Below are 19,821 nucleotides of genomic sequence, written 5' to 3' on the forward strand. Positions count from 1 at the left end.
GCCGCTGCCCGCCGGACAACCGCTGTCAGACGACAGTCCGACAGCCCACATGTTTGCCGCCGACAGCAGCTGTGACCAGGGGCGGCGCCAGGGTCACGTCAGGGTTGTGTCAGGGTCAAGGACACCAGACGGACGGTCTCGTCTATACGTCACCCCTCCCCTCCGTCCGGAGGGCGGTCCCGTGACCGTGACGTCACCAGTCCTGCCGACCCCGTCTGCCATATTTGGTGCCGGCCGGGCGGTGGACCCGTCCGATCCACTCGATATGGTCCGAGCAGCGCCCGCCGCTGCCGCCCCCGAGCGCCATTTCGAAACGGAACCGCAGGCCGTCTGCGGATCGGCGGCTACCCGCGCACCGCACACGTCATTTCTAATGCCATACTAACCAGCAGTGACTAGGACCGACCAATGCGCTCATAAATATCGCCCGGGCGACCCACACACCAGCACAGGTGGGCGCACACGGCCGTCGAAGGGCGCAGGGGCGACAGTAGTTGTGGAACAGAAAACAAAACATTGGTTAGGTTCTACCGAGAAAGAACAACCACTTGAACAATAGGCATGGCTACCAATCAGCATTGTTGCTTTTGCAACGTAATCGAAACGCATGCTCGATTCTTTGTTGGCTGTTTTTCTGTGCGAGCGTGTGCACCTTTGTTTGTGTGCCCTGAATCCGCCCGTGCGCGGCGGGGATGGGGTGAGCAGGCAGTCGGCTCGGGTTCGGCCGTTCCACCTTCCGGCATTGTTTGTTCTCAGAGGGACCAAACCACATAGCTGGCCGGAGATAATCCCTCTAATTGCCGGCCGGACTGACGTCGGCGCCGTGTCACTCTGTCGTGACCGTGTCCCTGCGCTCGAGTCGCGCGTCACGTCACTCTCGCGCGCCGATTGGCGGTGGCGTGACGGCCGGGGGCGGCGGGCGGCGGGCGGCGGCGGCGGCGGCGGCGGCGGCGGCGGCGGCGGCGCGGTGCGGCGCGGTGCGCCAGTCTCACCGCGCGCCCGCCCGGACGCGCCACGCGCCGTGCTAGTCGAGCAGCAGTGCAGTGAGAACCGGTTCGGTGCGGCCGCGAGGACCGAGTGTGCGGCGAGGGGAGAGTGGTGGACAGCCGGCGGCGGCAGTCGGCTCCGTCAGGTGCGGTGGGTAGCTTGGTGTTGGTGTCACCGCGCGGCTGACTCTGTGTGAGAACATGGCGACCCGCTCACGCTGGGGAGGTGTCGAGACACGACAGTCCGCCTCCGCTGTCCAACAAAAAGTGACGATCAAGCGCGAGGCGCAGCGCACGTTTCGCGTGAAGGAGCGGCCACGCGCGGCGGAACCGCTCTCATCGCCACGGTCGGTGCAACAGGTGTTTGGCGGCGATGTGGACCCGTACCCGCGCGCCTACCAGCGTCTCAATACTTACAACAAGAGTGACGACTCTGACAGCTCCGGCGGCTGGGAGCGGGACTCCCTGGAGGGCGGAGGGCGGCACCGCGCCGGCCGGCTCGCAAAGTCCGTCACCACGGCCAACCTGCATGCCGGAGTTCGTGAGGTCCGCGCAAGGTCTCACGGCCTGGCGACATCACGTTCTTCAACCTCCATCAACGAGGCAGGCGTGCAGAAACCGCGCACCAAGACGAACAATATCGACCGACTGGTGGACCGGCTGTCGAAGCCCCAGAAGCGCGAGCCCCGCTCGGGTTCGACCGAGGCCGGCCACAGGCGCCGTTCGGATGCCTCAGGTCGCACGGAGCGTGTCTCTCCGGCCCGGAGACCGCCGGGTGTTGAGTTCCGGCGCTCGAACACGTTTGATCTCGACGATGAACCAGAGGAGGACACTCTGCGGGTCCGCCGCAGGGAGAAGAAGCCGGCCACGCCGCGCGGCAGGGCTCAGCTCGCCACGCCGCCGTGCGACTTCCAGCGCTCAAACACGTTTGAGAAGGACGTGGATGAGCCGATGGGAGGGCGTGGCTCGGACGCTCCCTCCGTCGCCTGGCCGACCAATGTCGAGCCGGAGGACGAGGATGCCTCCGTGTTCCAGGTGAACACGCGCCGCGGCCCGGAGCCCGTGAAACCCGCCCACGCGGTGGGAACCTTCACTCGGCGCAAGAAGACAGAGCGAGTCAGCGGCGGCGGTAGCAGTCGGTGGTCGGTCTACTCAGATGATGGCCGGGAAGATCCAGCCAGTCTCCGAAAGTCTACCGAAAACATGACGTCTCTGTTCGCTCGGGCCGGTCTGGGCGGCCGAGACAAGACGTTTATGTCGTCCACTCCTGACCTGTCCTTCACGGCGAGCCGTGACACCCAGTTCCCGAGTGGCAGGAAGGAGCGCACCCGTGCCAAGGAGTCGCCTGACTCCAGCGTGTCTAGTGTCTTCTCACGGAAAACTCGTGATGTTACGTTTGATGAGAGCCCAGCTGTCCGAGATCGTACGCCTCGGGGCGGTCGAGATAACTTTGATGAGATCCTGGAGCGCGCTTCCCGCAGGCGTCGGCCGTCAGCCGGGTCGACTGGAGGAGAGTCCGCCTCCGTTCGGCGGGGGTCATTCAGCATCGACAGACCGGCTGCTGAGCCCGGACAGAGTCCCTACCGCAGCGTATTCGCCGAGGACTCCGGCGACCTGTCCCGTGTCAAATCTTTCCCACACGTGCCCAAACTCCGCGAGGAACGTCGCGAACCAGCAGCACGTGGTTTTGGAGCACCAGAATCAGCTGGTCGCGGGGACGGCTACAGCCGCCACTTCCGCGGCATCTTCAACAAGGCGCGCCGGGACAGTGATGAGTCGGACAACTCTGGCAAGGACACGGGCTTCAGCAGTGGACGCTCCAACAGCCCACGTGACTCGATGCCACCAGACTCGCTCTCCCGCCGCGGCAGCCGGCCGGGCGGCACGCGGCCCGCCGGCAGGCTGTTCGACCGAGAGGCCACCATCAGTCCAACGCGCTCACAGCGCTCCAGTAGCCCCAACAAGAGCGGAAGCACGACGCCGCGCCGCCAGCCGAGCCCCGACAGGCGGATGACGCCGTCACCGACCCGCTCGGTGCGATCGGTGCGCTCTGCAGCTCGCTCGGCCGGCAGTCCTGAGCGGCCCGGCAGCTCCCGGCGTGCCTCTGCGGCCTCCTCCGTCTCAGAAGCAGCCTCCCTGAGGTCCGGTCGGGGCCTGGGAGGCGGGGCGCGCGCGCAGGAGCGGCCGCCTCCAGAGGAGCAGGCGCTGGTGGAGGAGATCCTGGCGCAGGAGCAGGACTGGATGCGGGACCTGACGGAGGAGGAGGAGGTGGAGGACGCCCACCGGCCGTCGTCGCGGCTCCGACAGCCACCGTCACTGCCGACACGCGATATAGACTCGGACAGCGTCACGGCGCCGGAGCTGGTCTCTGACTCGGAGGCAGAGTTCGACCGGACGCTGGAGGCCGAGTTTGACCGGATGCAGCTCCACAGGTGAGTTTGGGCCCAGCGCCGTGCCAGTCACGAGCCGTGGGTTTGGTCGGCCGGCGCCGTGGGAGGCTGGGAGCCGACTCTGAGGGACGGATTTTGTGCTGACTGGCAGCCCGGGTGACGTCACGACATGCTCTGGCCGGTCTGGTCGGCCGACAGCCGTGGGCGGCCAGTTTTCCGCTGTACGACACAGCCAGGGCGCCGAGTCGCCCGGTCGGCCTCCGAGCGCGCCGGGACGACCTTCACCAGACACCGGTCCAGTCACTTTCGGCGCTGGAGCCGCGCGCCGTATTCGTATTCACAGTCGACGTTTTTGGTCAGGCCACTCATTACAATAACTGCCGGCGCCAAGGCTTCCGCGGACGCGTGACTTGCCGCTGGCTCTGCGAGGGTCGCGCCTCTCGACTCTCCACTCACTGCGGCCCCGAGTGAGTCGGAGGGCCGTTGGGCAACAGTTGGCTAGCTCGTAGGGCGGGCTGCGAGCCCACGGGCGTGGCAGGTGGCCACTGGAGTTCCGTGTACCGGGTGGCCGGCGTGGGGTGGCCGGCGATCGGGTCAGGCCGGTCGGAACGGGCGCTCATGTCTCTCCGAAAACAATAGCCCCGCGACGAAGGTCACCCGGGTCTCCAATGAGGGCGGCACGCGGCGGCGCGTTGGCCTCTTTGTCCGCGCGGCCGGCGGCGGCCGCGGCTGCGGTCGGCGGACCGGGTGGCGGGTGACGGGCGGGGACAGCGGCGGGGATCACATCAGTGTCACGTCAGCAGTCGCTTCCGCCCGGCTCCGCGGCTGATCTGGGTCAGCGGCGCCGCTCCGTTCCGCCGTTCCGCCGCCGCCGCCGGGCGGGCCCGCGGTCATTGCACCTCGGGTGCCCGTGCAGGCCGCGGCACCGCCACGGTCCCTGATGCTAACAGTACCGCCGGTTATACCAGCGCGTCACTGAGGCGCAGAGCTGCAGCAATGCACGGGTACGGGCTGACTGATGAGTCAGCAGCCCTCTCTGTGAATGTTTCGATCTAGACGACTGGACCGCACCCAGTCTGACCGACCGGCAGCGACAAACAAAACTAGCCCATATAGGCCTGTGAACATAAACTGAGGGTCAGAGTCCTGTACCCGGTTCCAGTCATGCTGATGCACGACAGGCATTTATATTTAATTATTTTTAAAGCAGCTCAAATTTTCAGAGCAGTGAATGACAATATTGTTGAGCTCGTTTGGATATATGCATGATGAAGCTTACTTTTTCGCTGGAAAAGTCATTCCACATCCATCAGCCCGCAGCCGTCGATGTCCGATTTTATAGAAAATGGATTTCTTAGAATAGTACGAGACGACAGACCGCACAATCTAGCAGGCATACTTGCTACCTAGAATGTAGTCTCCCGTCTCACCCAGCCTCGCCCTCCTAGTAATTTTCACTGTTGTTTGTAAACGTTTGGCGAAAACAAAGGTCGGTTTCCTTCCTTCTTTTCATAAACAGGGAGATTCTGTTCAACAGAGCGTCACCAAGACGCCCCTCCGGGCCGGGTTTCCTGTGACGGATAACAACTGTGATAGTTTGCGGTACCATGAATGTTGGGCACTGTGAGTTGTGACTGACACCATGGACGGCAAAACTGTAGCTGTGGCGGCTAGCTAGACCGGTCTACGCCGCGATAACCCGGCTGTAGCAGGAAGTCGGGGATTGACTCAGTGCAGAGCTGAGTCGTAGTTTGGGTCACGTCCGGACTGTTTGAGCTACACTGTGGCGATAGCTGCGGAGTTCAGCTGTTTGTTATGGCTCTTGGCACGACTGTGGTTGAGTTATGACTATGGCAGCACTGTGTCCATCCGCTATGGCCAATGACCATCCAATGGACAAATGTCTCGGTCTGTGGCGTCTGTGCGAAGTGTCCGCTGGGACAGCTATAAGTCTCGCTGCGATTGGCGACAGCTGTGACTGCTCACGGCGGACATGACTGCTGACTGTTGCGCTGTGACGGGCGTGTCGGACTGTCACTGGGGTCGCCACGGTCCGGCGCTGTCCTCGTGTCGGGCCGACGATTCAGCCAAGTCGGGGACCGCTCTGCTCGACCGGACGGGCCTCAGAAGCCACGCTGCCGCGCCGCCCGAGCGCCGGTTTCCGTCCCCGGAGGCACTGGTCGGTAGTTCGTCTGCCGACTGGCGGTGGACCATCCGTCCGGGCGGGCTGAGGCAACAATTATCGCCACCGGACGCCGGGCCGGGCTGCGCTCATGACACGCGTGGGAGACGCCGGCGGCTGCCTGGGAGAGATCGGGACCGCCGGATCGGCCAGCTACCTTCCGCTGAATGGCGGAGGTAATAGCACCGGCGGGATCCACCCGGGGTCACGACCGGGGTGCCTATTACGCTCACGGAGGGCATTCATGGAGCTAGCTTCAGGATGGTAGCAAACCGAAAGCTCTTTGAGGCTGATTTCTGAGCTGTTTTTAAGTAAAGGCTGCCGCCCTTTTCGATTTCCGACCTCTTAGACCCGGCTGAAGCTGAATGAGGCGACCATCTGTGCACTAACCGCCGGCCCTGCCGGAAGGCTGTCTCGCCGTCTGCAGCGCTCTCTCAGACTTGGGGCGGCTGAAGAAGCACAGGTGCTGAGAGATCTCAGGTAAACACGGGCTCTGTCGTCAGTTACGCCATACCATAACATTGCATCAGTGCCGGCTCTGTCCCACCGTAATGGTTTCGGTACTGTGTACTTACGTATGCCTTACGGGTTGTTTGGTCCAAGATTCTTTCCAAGATTCTTTTGGTCTACCTCGTTTTTATCAGCAGGCTCTAGCGTAAGAGTGTCAATGTTTTTTGTGTGATTTCGTTTGTTTAGTTCAATGTTCAATCCAAGGGGAGCGAAGGCATATCGAATTGTGTTTTCGAAATGTTATATGATGTTATGCTCGCAATGGAATGAATGGTTTATATTTTTGAAAAATCTGAATTTCGTCATCTTGGCGGCACGAGATAAATGAATTCCTCGACAATAATCTGATGTGTAATGTCAGCTTTATGCGGCTCACCTTGTCAAAATGTGAGGCACGACACACATATGCTAACCATGCATCACGGTCTATAGCTTATCAAGCTCAGCTTTGCTTATCTATTGCTGATGCAAGCAAAATGCTGTTTTAGTTGGGTCTGAGGCAGTTGAGGAATGCTTTTCCATAATTCTGGGGATGCCATTTCAAGACATCCAGGACGGGCATTTCATACCACTTTCGACTCTGAATGTGCGTACTGCGTACCATCTACTGCGTGCAGACTTCAAATGCGTGACAATTGCATCTTGTCATGACATTATGACAACAACCACTAAAGCATAAAAACAGGAGCATGTTTTATCTCCTGCGCCGCGCATTTTAGCCAGACGGCCGATTTGAACGGCGGTTCGAGTCACCAGTCCCGTTTTCTGCTGACTCAACACTCAACAGTGACTTCATCAAATAGATGCCCTGGGGATCCCGTGATTGGTGGCTCTGTGCTAGACGCTGATGTTGGCTGAAGTCGAGTGCGATGACGGGATGGTCGCATTAGCGCCACTCGACGACCAATGACGTCATCATTTACTGCTATTTCCGGCCTCAAACCGCTCGCAGCGTGCGGGGATCGTTTGCCTTTCGCCGGTCGTCGTTTATGTCTGCCCGCGGCGGCACCTGCGGCGGAGGCGCTGCGGTTTTTGTGCGGTCCGACAGCACCAGAGCGGCTCTGTTCTCCACGGACCGCCGCCCGCCGCTGCCAGCGCCGCCCTCCTCACCACCGTACCTGGAGCCGCCCCTGCCGCACTCAGCTGTGAGGAGGCGCCGTGCTGGGGGAGGGGAGGGAACGGCGGCCGCCCCCGCCCCCGCCCGGCCCGGGCGCCACGCGCCGTGACGGGCGTCCCGACTCCCGACCGCCCACTGCCGCCATGAGGGTACCGCCCTTCCCTGCTCCGGCCCGGGACCGTATGGTTCGACCTTTGGAGGCACAACAATCAGCAGCTTGGTGACTTATGACGACAACTTTTAGCGGCGAATCACGGTGTTGAATCACCACGACGACTCACTACGCCAACCCAAGACGGCGCCTCTCGGGCCCCACTTCCCGCCGCGGCTCACGGCTCAGCTTGACCGCTGCATCCATGCCGTGGGAACCTGGCGTAAGGCCGATAACCCGGAGCTCTGGGTCTGCCGCTGGCTGCAGCGACAGGGGCACATTCCGGGGCCGGAGCCATACTGCATCGCTGCCGGTCCGTGCACCTGGCCGGTCGCGCCGGGTGCAGCCACGCGAGCCAGCTATGTCGGGCCATGGCGAGTCGCATGCAGAGTTGTCGAGTCTGAGTCGTGCAGAGTTGTTGACAGTGGACGACAGATGTCGCAGCGGTCGGTCTGTCGTGACTGACGTACCCGTGTCACCCGTGACGTGCCCGTGTCGTGTTCCCGTGTCGTGACCGTGTCGCGCTCCGGCCACGCACGGCACTCACCGCCGAGGTCGCGCGATGTTTTGTGACGCTGATTGATCGCACACCAACCGGTGTGCACTGCGTAGGCTGCCTGCGTGTCGTGCCACACAGCTCATCGGTCATAGTTTGGGGTCGATTTCACTTTCTCACAGCTGCCATTGGACCATATGTCACCGATAAGTGACCACTGGTCTGGTACTCCTGGCTGGACCTGTTCAGCCGTGACCAAACAGCTCTGTCGATCTTACGAATATGTACGTCCTATTAGACATAATGCATGGGAATAATTATGTATGACAGATCTGTCTACTCAAAAAACGTCAATAGCGTGGGCTGGCTGGCTTACACATCCGAAGTCCATGAGCCATCCACTGGAAGGAGCCGTATTCACTGGCACTGACAGATAGTCCCCTCTGCTGACTGTTGTTTATGGTCGCGGCCTAACGCGGTCGTAGACACCGACATGTACGAGTATGGTGCTGGACTGACGAAACCCAGACGACCGACTGGCGCGGCGGTGGCGGGCGCATCTCATTTGTCCGATGTTCTATAGGAGGACGGCTGTGGGTCTGAGCCGTGGATCTATGCGTGAGAGAAGCCAGTCGAGAAGCCGAAAAGATCTAAGCTGCAATTATTCCGCTGCTGGTGGTCGTCGCGCTGTTCGTTTGTTTGCATTAGATACCTTAAGCAGTATGAAACCTCAAACCTGACCCTTGTGTAAGAAATTGACAAATTTATAGTTAATTAAACTTTGCTACTTCTTAGGTGATTGAACAATTTTAACGAAGACCCAGGAGCTAAAAGAAAAGCTGAATTACTGCTCGATCTCACATAAGCTGAACAACATCTTCCAGATCTTTTTCCGCAATAGGGGCGCGTAAACCGAAGGTAATGCTATGTATGTCTATGTATGTCATATATATATAATGCTGACAACAGGTAACGTTGGATTGTTTTTATCATCCCTAGAGTGGAAAAAGATCCTGTAATTATCTGGCGTTCTATCCCTATGGGCTATGACGGTTTTTTGTTGATTAATATAAAATCAGGGATTATTTTAGCTATACGAGTATTGCTCAGTCTCGTTCCGGCATATATTGAGCGATTTAACTACGAGTGCTGTGATTGATTTGCTTCTTTGTTCAACGCTCTTTTCTGACAATGTAATGTTCAGCGTTCAATGCCCAACTTTGAACTTAGCTGTATGTACTCACGCCCTAAGAAAGACGTCACCTGCAATGTAATGCCGCTCCGCTGTCAACTAAAATGGCCGTCTCCTTCCCTATATGCACATTTGTGGGCAATGTGCCGTCAGAGGCGCCGTTACGTAGTCGTTGACGTCACCGAGAGCATGCCGACCAATGGGAGCCAAATGCCTGGGCGTGTCGTTTGGCCCCTGTACCTGCTGGTCTGGCCGCAGACTCATCTCCCTTCTTAAGCCCGGTAGTGAGTCTGGCTCATCAATCGTCATCTTCATGATAGTCATTTACTGATAACCCAATTAGGGTGACATCTTAAGTTAACCATGCTCGCATAAAAATTCGGCCCAACAGTGAAGAGTTCTCAGTTATTGTGTGATCGCATTGTGCTCGATATATACGATCTATCGTAACTCTCGAGTTCTCAGTTTCCCACGCATCGCCAATCTAAAACTGTTATTCTTGGGATGAGTTATGCCATGCCCGTTCTAGGTCCCGAGCTCCTGATTCCTATTGTGTTTTTGTTCCTTTGCAGACTTTGCTTATATCAGGCTTTCACTGTTGACAATAAAAATGATTTATGACCATTTGCCCTATACCAATATCTGGTATGTTGGAACTCCGATTTAGACACGAATCCCGACTTCCGACCATAAACTGCAGGTGTCTAAGTCCCTCGACCCTCATAAGAACCTCTAGCATGATGCACTACCTTGAAAATATTTTGCAGGTGGATGCAAGTGACGCATGCGGATTGAGTTACCGGCTGTGTGTCGGTGCTGTAGACTGACACACAGCCGTGACTCCCCCATACTATCGAAATGTCTCGAAGGGACAGGCCAGCTAACCCCTCAAGCTGTCCCCGGACTCCGGAGGGATGTCCCCGACCGCTCCCGGCTTTGCCCCGCCTCTACATCTGTATCGGCACGTTAGAGCTGCCGTCGTCTCGGACGGGGTAGCGTGATGAGGGATGCGGATGGGCTGCTTCTGAGCACAGAGAAGACGAGCAGTAGCTTGTAGTTATCGAGAGTATCGTGGATCTGCCGCCTGCCACTTGCCGTCGCGACTGAGCTGGGACCTCCAAAGCACAGTGCTGCCATGCTCAACCGGCTGGACTGCAGGGTAACCGTCAGTTACCAGTTTGGCCGCTAGGTGGCAGATAAGCCAGGTTTGGATAGTACCGCAACCACCGCCCTATGCTGTGGCTGTTGATGTGATCACTGAACAGCGTGTGAACAAAGGGAACGGTACAATGACGACGGCCTCGTTCATCGATTATAGAACCGGCCTTGTGTGGGGCTTTGTTTTACCAGCAGACCAGCACGCTCCCGCTGACCAGTGTGTGTGGGCCCGGTCACATTACTTAACGTCGAACAAAACAGCAGTAGAGAGGATAACCGAGCCGGACGGCTGTCATTTTCCGCTGTCAGAAACTATTTGAGTGAGTAAACAGTTGTGACAAGAGCATCAATTCTGCTGATGACTTGAGATTTTGCATTCACCTGAACATCATTCAAGAATCGAAAACATTACATAGTCGGGAGTGTTTCGATTCCATACGCCAAACAAGCACACGTCCAGCGCAATGTTCTCGACTCCAGTCGCCCCAGTCCCGGCCCGGACCACCACCGTTATCCTTCATTGCCTGCTCACTGACACTCGATTCAGGAAGGCGGACAGGATGCGGTCGGCGCCGCCACCCGGTCCCGGTCAGTTTCGGCCTTGTCCCCAATCCGCTGAGCTCATGACATTGACAGCGGTGGCCCGATCGGGTGCCCTGCTGCATATAGATTGGCCGGCGCGGCGGTGGCCATCATATGTATCGGTGATTAATGGTTTATCGCTGAAACCTGTTCAATGATGGGCTTCGGTCCTGTTCCCTCAGCTCATACATAAGCTACTGCAAGCGTCGGCCTGAAAACCTGATTGTGATCAGATTTAATTACTAATGATTAAAATAGGTACTTCACTGCTCATTTAATCATCTGCCGATTATCTTTAGAGTGCCTCTTTACCACGTTTTTGTCGCTCTCTTCCTGGCGCGTTATTAGGTCGGTTTATAGACAGACGTGCTGAGAGTGGCACCACCGGCTGTTCGATTTCTCTCCTCTAGCCTGTGAACCGGCTCCACCGGTGGCTACCTTTGGGAGCCAGCACCCGGCACAGAATTCCGTCTGCCGGTGCGCTCCAGCGACCCCCAAACTGTCTGGGCCGATCCCACCCGCTGCGGTGTCCTCGTGCGCACCCAGCCGGGCAAAGTGAGCCGCGCCGAGGCCGAAACGGTGCCGATGGTGACGTCACAGCTCTGACGTCATCACTGCATCGACCGCGGCGGGCGGCGGCGCGGGCGAGGCAGTGGCGGCGCGGGTGCGGCCTGTGGGTGGTGTGGTACAGTCACAGTGGTGAACTACGGGAGTCGGTGGTGACTCAGTCCCAGCAGACGCGTGTCAGGTCAGGTCAGGTCGGCTGTGACCCGATGACGGGGTCGCGCCGCCCCAGATCGGAGCACATGTCCAGGTCAGTGCTGGGTCACGGCGCGGGTGCAGCCGCCGAGCAGTGGTTCGGTATCGATCTGAACGGGACACTCTGTGTTTGTGAATGTGTGCCCAGCGGTCGCTGGGTGAGTTTGGGTTTGAGTCACCCGTGAGCGGTGAGTTAAAGTCGTGAGTCGCATAACCTCAGCGCTCTATGGCCGCGTAGGCGTGGCCAATCCTTTGTTATCCGCTCCCCGGCACGTGTCTGGCCGCTGTCACGGGGCGACTGCACGTGCCGCGTTAATTGTGACGCTGCTGAGCCGGGCCTGGCTGCCCTGCTGGTGCATGGAAGCACGTCTCAGATCCAGAGCAGTCCGAGTCGGTGAATTAACTTATGTGCACATTGCAATATTGCAGCTATCCAGGCTGCAACAAAGGTTAGAACGACGTCGAAAACATGTCCTTAGTAATTCTAGGGCGAGCCAGAGAAGGGCCTAATGCCTATTGCGGTAACGTTCCATGATCTTCTATAGCCATTTGATCATATTGATATCACTGTGTCAGCGTGGCACTTCAGTGCGTGGATAAGCCAGGGTTTTAAGCATGCCGCACCTATTTTGTTGAATGTCATCTTTATACACGGCACGATGTCGCGGAGGTTCTTTTTATACGAATGCCATTTTAGTGCGGGCTCAGGGGTGCTGACTTGCCTAATGTTTTACTTATGGCAAGTACCGCTAGTTATGGCTAACAACATAACGAGCTGGGCACTAGAGATGTCAATCGGATACCAACTTTTTGGTATACCGATACCAAACCGATACCAACTTTGTATTTGGTATTTCAATCCTAATGTACTTGGTATTTTGTTGGTATTATGAGCCCTCACTAATGTATAAGAAGACTGAGAAATTGGTAAAAAGTCGATATTTCCCTCATGTCATGAAGTTGGTTCGGTATCGGTATTTCCTTACGGTTTATGTTGGGATTTGGTTTGGTATCGGTATTCAGATGTTCTGTAATTGACATCACTACTGGGCACCAGCGGTCTTCAGAAAAGGTACATACCTATACGTGTTGAGTGCTGATATTGACAAGTCTGATTTGGGATACCGATGGTGCTTGTAACTTTTCAAACGGGCCTGACACCGGCCCTGACACCACAATATATGCTTAAACCTGAAATAAATACCGCAAGCTTTAAGATTGTGTCTTCTTAGCTCAGCGCATAACATCACCAGAGGCCTCTTGCACCAAACTACCTAGCTAGCTAAAATCGAAAAACCGGTTTCAGAATAAGCTAATCTAACGGTGGTAAATTTGTTTGCAATAGCCCAATACATAATCATACATGTGCTTGCTAAACTTTGCACGCAAATTGTTACATTTGAGACTTGGACTGGGTATACGATGCAAAATTATCCAAGCATTGGTGCAAGAGGATTTTGGTGCAAGAGGCCTCAGGTCACAATGCAGCCAGGTTCAAACCTAATTGACCCGTGGCCCGGTCGGATCACGTATTTACCAAAATCGTAAAGTGAAACCCTTATTGTGCGTGTACTATAGGAAATAGTAGCTTGGTCGAATATCAAAGTTATAGCTTCATTGTACATTGATAAATGCCGTAAATTGTGGACGTTTTAGTTGTAGCGACACGATATTTATTGGTACCGTACGGCTTGTTGTCTTGTATTCCGGTACAGCATAGCTGCAGGCGCTAACACTAGCGCCATCTATGAAGCGAGGACAGAGGCTGTCCTGAAGTGAGTGCTGAGTTCTGATAGCAATGCCGATGCATGTTGATAAAAAGTCATTTTGCGATAGGCGCTGTTGACCGTTTTAACTTTGAAGCAATCCATTTTGAATGGAATATCCAAATCACGTCTTTCAATTACCCAAAAATGCCATCTCGTCAAATGATAATCTTTGGCATTATTGCATTATTCATAGCTAGCCCTGAATCGCTTTTTTCGCATAATTATTCATTAGTAGGCATGCCCAGGCCTTGTTCATGCCCCTATATACGGCCTTGGGCATGCCTAAATACATATTTTTACCATCCGTGCTGACCGTCCTAAATACTTATAGAGATCAGAATCGACAGTAAAATGGGCAATTACTTTATTAAATCGACGTGCCTTTCATGGCCCCATTCAAAGTGGGGATTATACTGATCTTTATTTCGCGATGGATATGGTCGAGAAACTTGCAGTTCCGCGGACTTTTATTTTGTAGCTGTTCTCGTGATAAAGGCGAGACTGGCTTGCCTATGTTACAATAGTCCTCTATTGCGCGTACTTTTGCCTGCAAAGTGAGTAGCCTTCTACCCGGTCAGTGATGCATCATAATTGCATAAAACCATGATTGTGTATACTTGTCCTTGAATCCTACAGCCTAACTGTAGCCTCAAGGCCAGTTGTTTGCTAATATGTGTTATATCAATGATCGATCTCGATTGTCACTTGTATGGTTTGGGACCGGTGACCTTCAGTTATGTTCAGTCGTTATGTTCAGCGAACCATTTTTAGACGGCACGGCAGGTTGAGGAGTGTCTCGCGTTTAAGCTACAGTGTTAAGTAATGCGTCTCTAAATTCGACATTAATAGTGGTTCAACGGAATAGTTGGATATTAAATTATCTAATGAAAGTAATTCTATTTTATCCCTCTAATCCCTGTATATCGCGCCGTTCATTGTCACGGCGAAAGCGGCGCCTCGGATCGAAACCTTGGCCTCTCTGGGTGACTAATCCGTGACCAAATACGGTATGCAGGTGCCCAGCGGCCTTCGCAGCGGGCCGCGAGATCGCCTGTCTAGTTCCGCGAGCCAGGCATCCGTCGATCACAGGAAGATATCCACAACATCGTCCTCTGCGCCCGTATATGCGGGTGACGAGGACACCTCCGTACGGACGCTGAATGAAGCTGAAGTGCTGAGTTTGGTCACTAGGTGGCAGTAGTCGGCGCTCGGACTGCAGCGGCCGTCGTGGGCGGCTGCCGGCTGCGACCCACTGCAGGGATGGTGCTGTCCCAACTCCAAGCCTCCCGGCTGCCCCCGGTCTCAGGTCTCGGCAACTCTGGTCCAGCCGGTCACTTTCACCGGCGCACCTCTGTCGTTATGAGTCAGTTATGGAGTCATGCAGTCCGCTGCGCGGCGCATCACTCGGTATGCACGATGAGCCGTTTTTATCGGTGTCGTCTGCCGTTGACCAGCCGGCCGCTCCGTCTGACCGATCGCTGATGTGCTGGAGATGATTGCTCGGCCCGCTGGTCGCTGTGCCATCGGTCAGAGGCACGAGCCGGTATGCCGGTCACTGTGCCGTGATTAAATGATGGCCATTGGTGCCTGCCCAATGGATTGAGGGGCCGCTGTCTCAGATAGCACGTCCTCAGCCGCCAGTTTTTCTGCATATATGGTCATGTTCTCCGCGGATAGGGATGTGAGCCTGTCTCATAAAGTCTGCGTGGTAAAGCGACTGGAGGTGTTTCCGGTGGGTGTTTTTGGGTTAATGCAATCATCGCTCAAGTATCGTATAATCTGATCAATTTTCCGTGTGGGAGCGCCGCTTGAAGCGACGTAGTTTGTGGTCCGTGGGAAGGAGTTGTGATCAGTCTGGGAACCGTGACAGTTTGAATAACGTCAGCATCGTGCTATTGTTCAATGAGGGCTGTCTTTGGGTTATTCGTGACTGGTTTCTTGCCCTTCAAGTGGTGGGATGACGACTGTCAGCCCGGTGCGTCTGTCAGAAATGGCTGCACTAACGAACATAAGCGGTCACGATTCAACTAACTACATGAGTTACAAAATAAGACGGCGCTCGAGTAATTAACGAATAATCCCCGTGAATTGTAGACGCTGCAGCTACCTCTCCGACCACCGTTTATTTTCATAGCTGACCGGCACAGGTGCATCCGAGACCCTGTCGTGCCTCGGTACCCGACCCTCGTCATTGGACGATGCCGACCGCCTCGTCAGTCGGCATAGCCGCCGTTCCAGCTCCCAGTAGGGTCGTCAACCCGCGGTGTGCGCATGCCCTAAACATTCCAAGCGTAAACACCGCATCCGCCGGCGGCGGCGGCGACTGAGAGCTCGAGGTCGGGTAACCCGTGACGGCCTGCGCAGCTGGGGGCTCGGGGAGGGAAGAAGGGAGGGAGGAGAGTGAGGGTGTGTGGGACTGGGGGAGGCGAGGGAGGCCTCTCAGCCCTGCGTGCCGCCGCCGCTGCCGCCCCCGACTCCGCCCGGCTGATTTGTAGTGACGGCTGAGGAGTCGTTTCGTTTGAGGGTGCGCGCTCCTCGTTGTTGTGCGCCGTCGTTGACGGCAGCGGAGGGTCGCTCCGGGTTCAAGTAGCAGGTGCAGGCGCCGAGCAGTGGCAGCAGCGGGGTCAGCCGGGGCGTGGGCTGGGAACCACGCCCGCCAGATCGCCGTGCCACACGCCAGTGGACCGTTCAGTCACGGACACGGAGCGGCAATCGGCCGGACCTGGGCCCTGTTCAAGTGTCTGCGGCCGCCGCGGCTCCCGCGGCCAAAAAGGCGGGGCTTAGCTGGCGGCCAATCAGGCGAGAGCAGCATTCTGGGTAATGCGTAGCTCTTCCTGCGGCTCCCGCGGTCGCTCGGGAGCGACCGCAGGGAAACTTCGACATTTACTGCGCGCGTGAGACATAACATTGCGGATTTCGCGCTTTGTTTCGGTTGATTTGATTATGTTGTTAAGGAATAATTGCTTCAAAAAGGTACTAATTGAAGTAATAAAGCCATTATAAAGCAATTACGCACAAAATTTTGATCAGCATCTCCTTTCAAAACAACCGTGCCATTCTCGTCGCCGGCCGCAGCGGCCGCAGCCGCGAGGGTGTTCAACCTAACCGAAATTAGACTCCGCCTCCCGGCCGCGGGAGCCGCGGCGGCCGCAGAGCACTTGAACAGGGCTCCGGTCCGCTCGGCGAGCGCGCGCTCCCCGCGCCGCCGGAGCACGCGTCGGACCCGACGTCACGTCACAGCACGGAGAGGCTGTCGGAACGCAGCCGGCGCCAGTCACTCAAGTCACCTGTCCGGTCTGGCGGCCTCAGGCCCCGGCGCCGTCGCCAGGCGCGCTCAGTCAGCCGCTCGCGTCGCTCAGTCGCCCGCCTTCCGCCGCCGACTGTCGTGCCCGACACTCTAGCGTCCCGCCCTCGTTCACGTACTGCTGACTGGACCGTCGTTTGTCGCCGTCTGTCTCCGGTCTGGTCCCCGGTCCGGGGGACGCAGAGGGGCGGCGATCGGCGCCAGTTCCGGCGCAGTGCGCACCCGTTCCGGCGCAGTCAGCTGAGCGCGCGGCGGCGGCGCCGCGCCGGACGCCAGCCAGTCGTGAGCGGACGGCGCGGGTGGCGCACGCGGGCTGTGTCGCGCTGGTGTGTCGCGCCGTGGTGTGGCGTGGTGGCACGGAGGGACGAGTGACTGTGCGCTGCCGTATCTTGGAGAGCAGTCTGTGTCTGAGGTGGCACTGGTGGTGACGCAGACCGTCAGAGGGCGCGGCCGTGCCGAGCGACGGCCTCCGGCAGAGATGACCCTCTCCTCGCTCAGAGCTGATGACGAGTTTGTCTACATGCGCTGGAGGTAGGTTTGGGATCTGTCGAGCTCGCGTGTGTGTATGTGGATGCACTGTGTCCGATACCTGTATAAAATTGAGCGGTGAAGGCGAGAGGTGGATGACTAATGATGTTGACGGCTCGGGGCAGGGCCGGTGTCTGCACCATTTCCGTTTAATTTGACACCTGCTGATCGCTGGCAGCTCTCAGATGACACTGCAGGTGACTCGTTGGCTCATACCTGACTCGTGCGAAGCCCGTGTCTCGTTCTGACGTAACCACCCCAACCTCCAGAGCTTCCCTGAGCCAGTCGAGATGCCGTATATGGTCCGCTGTCTGCCAGGAGAACGGGGCTGCACCCCGCTGTGGCGGCCTTTTAACTCGGAAGAATCACTTCACTGTATCGAGGCCAGTTAGCACGGACTCACTGAAACTCAGCTCTGGTGGTGAGGCTGGAGATAGAATGGACAGAAGCCGGTGAAGATTGGGACTGTTTATACGGCGACACGCAGCCGGAGCTGTGCACCAATTCAGTAGCGGGGTGCGTGTGGAGGGATTGGCAGATGTCGCCGTGTCGGTGGGGCTGTCAGTCCGTTCGCTCGCCTCTCACTGCCGACATCTTGTCAGCGGAGACGGGCCGAGACGGATTGGTCAGACAGCGTGTCCAGTGAACGTCCAGCAGCGAAAGTGCAGCTCTCCGGGCCGACCCCAGCTCCCGACGTAGTGACACGCTTGAGGGTCCGCGGCTCGCCCCAACCCCGCTCCGCCTCCGCGACTGAACTGGGCCAGCCGAATTCGGCGGGCAGGTGGCCCCTCCCGCCGCTATCTGGTTTCGTGAGTGGCGGCGGGGGCGGTGGTTAGCACGGCCGCTGCCGGGTCACCAAGGCCGCCGGTGGGCTCACTCGGACAGACCGCGCCGTCCCCCAGACACGCGAGGCCGGCTCGGTGCCCGTGAGTCAAGCGGCCTCACCAGACGGCCTTTTATGGTCGCCGTCCGCCCCACTCGCGCCGTGCCTCGATGGTGAATGGGGCTCTGAAGACCGTCTATTGGGGCCGAGCCCAGGACGGATTGTGGACGGACTACTAGCGGCCAAAAACGGCTCTGAAAGGTCAGGTCAAACAACTGGCCATCGGTGTCGGCTGCCAGGTTTTCTGACTGTTTTGGTGTTGGGTCGTCAGCCGGGCTGTCCGTTTAGCCTCCGGGTGTTGCTTGGCCCGCGCTGGCCCGATTTGTGATAAGCCGTTTAGCTTATCTGGATCGTTAGAACTTTCCCCGGGCGGATGTTGTGGCGATTTTCATCTGTTTGGATCCCCGAGCCACCGGAGCGAGGCGGGTTTCCAAGCGCCCCAGTGCCTTCCCATGTCAGAGCTAATGAATGACCCGCCCCTGCTGCCGGTCATGTCTGAGATGAGATGCGGTACTCCGATAATCTCTGCTTCATCTGGTCAGTTCTGATCGGCTCACTGTAATATCACGGCATCGACCAACGGGCGACACGAGACAGCGAGCTCAGGGCGACCGACGATCGATGTGATGATGACCTCGCCTGTCATATATGCTGATCATCTCCGTCTTATGACGTCTACGTCCGTCTGATGTCATTGTCCCATAGCACGTCAGTGACGTCAAAACGATAACATCGTTGTGTATGACAGCTCCTTTGTCAATTTGGCATCAGGTTTGATCCGTATTTCTTTGGGCTCAGACCGTTTGTTCAGTGCTGCTCCGGCCCCCTGCCCTCCTCGCGGTCCCTTGGGGACGCCTTCCTGCGTCCCTCGCCGCCGTCGCTCGATAACCGATCGATCGTCGGCCGTCGACCGTCCGGCGTCGGAGTCGACGGGACGCTGGCGTCGGAGCCGACGGGGACATTGCCGTCGGAGCCGACGAGGCACTGCCGCTGGAGTCAGCTGCGACCGACAGCACAGTGCGCGGCGGCGAACGAAAGGGAATGGGAAATAACAGCGGCGATAGAAAGGGACAGGGAGAGAGGGAGAGAGGGAGAGAGATAGTGGCGGAGCAAGTAATTGTTGTCGAATCCCTGGCGGCCTGCTTCTGTGGTGAGATAACAGGATATCTGTGTGAATGCACCTTTTAGCTGATTGTGATCTTATTTCATGTTAGACATGAGCGAAAAATATTATACACACTCAACCTCGTACCACAAGTTATGTACAAGTTATGTCCTTTTCTCAGTTCTAGTTGTGCAAAAAAAAAAAAACTGGACATCCTAGCAACGTAATCAGACCTTCGCAAAATTTTCTGCAAGACCATTCATTCGAAGATACCTACTTTTCCGTACCATGCAAACGCCTGAACATATACTGTCCCGCAACACACCTGCCGTCGGGTATACTCTCCCGCAATACACATTCCTGAACTGATGTTTGTTCACTATAGTCCACTTTTTGCAATCGCTGCGTTGAGCTGAGAGGAATGCAAACTCAACCGAGAAGGTTTTGCTCGCCGTTTTGTCCAATCGGTTCGCTCACTATAGTGAGCGACGGATAGCTACTGGTATACCAGTAGCCCTCTGCAGCGCCACTTGGTATTCCTTCGGTTTGTTGATTTTACATCGATCTAGAGCTCGTGTTACCGGCGTGGGTCCGCGTGGGTCGGGTTACCGTGCCACCCCGCCCCGGGTTGGCTGGGACCCAGTTAGACGCGGGTGTTTCGCGGCCCATGCGCGCCCCGACCGGCAGACCATCTGTGGGTGCCGCCCGC

At 57.1% G+C, this 19,821-nt stretch overlaps 1 protein-coding gene across 1 annotated transcript in view; it reads left to right on the top strand.

Annotated features, from left to right (window-relative positions):
- Positions 1-940: 940 nt before the first annotated feature.
- LOC122386758 (serine/arginine repetitive matrix protein 1-like) overlaps positions 941-19,821 on the top strand; it is a 35,322-nt gene continuing 16,441 nt past the window's right edge. The window contains exon 1 of the mRNA XM_043376305.1: positions 941-3,418. Coding sequence (XP_043232240.1) covers positions 1,188-3,418 — 2,231 coding nt within the window. The 5' untranslated portion in view covers positions 941-1,187. The remainder of the gene's footprint in view (positions 3,419-19,821) is intronic.

The sequence above is a fragment of the Amphibalanus amphitrite genome, unplaced genomic scaffold, assembly GCF_019059575.1.
Source record: "Amphibalanus amphitrite isolate SeventyFive unplaced genomic scaffold, NRLGWU_Aamphi_draft 000261F_arrow, whole genome shotgun sequence".
NCBI lineage: Eukaryota > Metazoa > Arthropoda > Thecostraca > Balanomorpha > Balanidae > Amphibalanus > Amphibalanus amphitrite.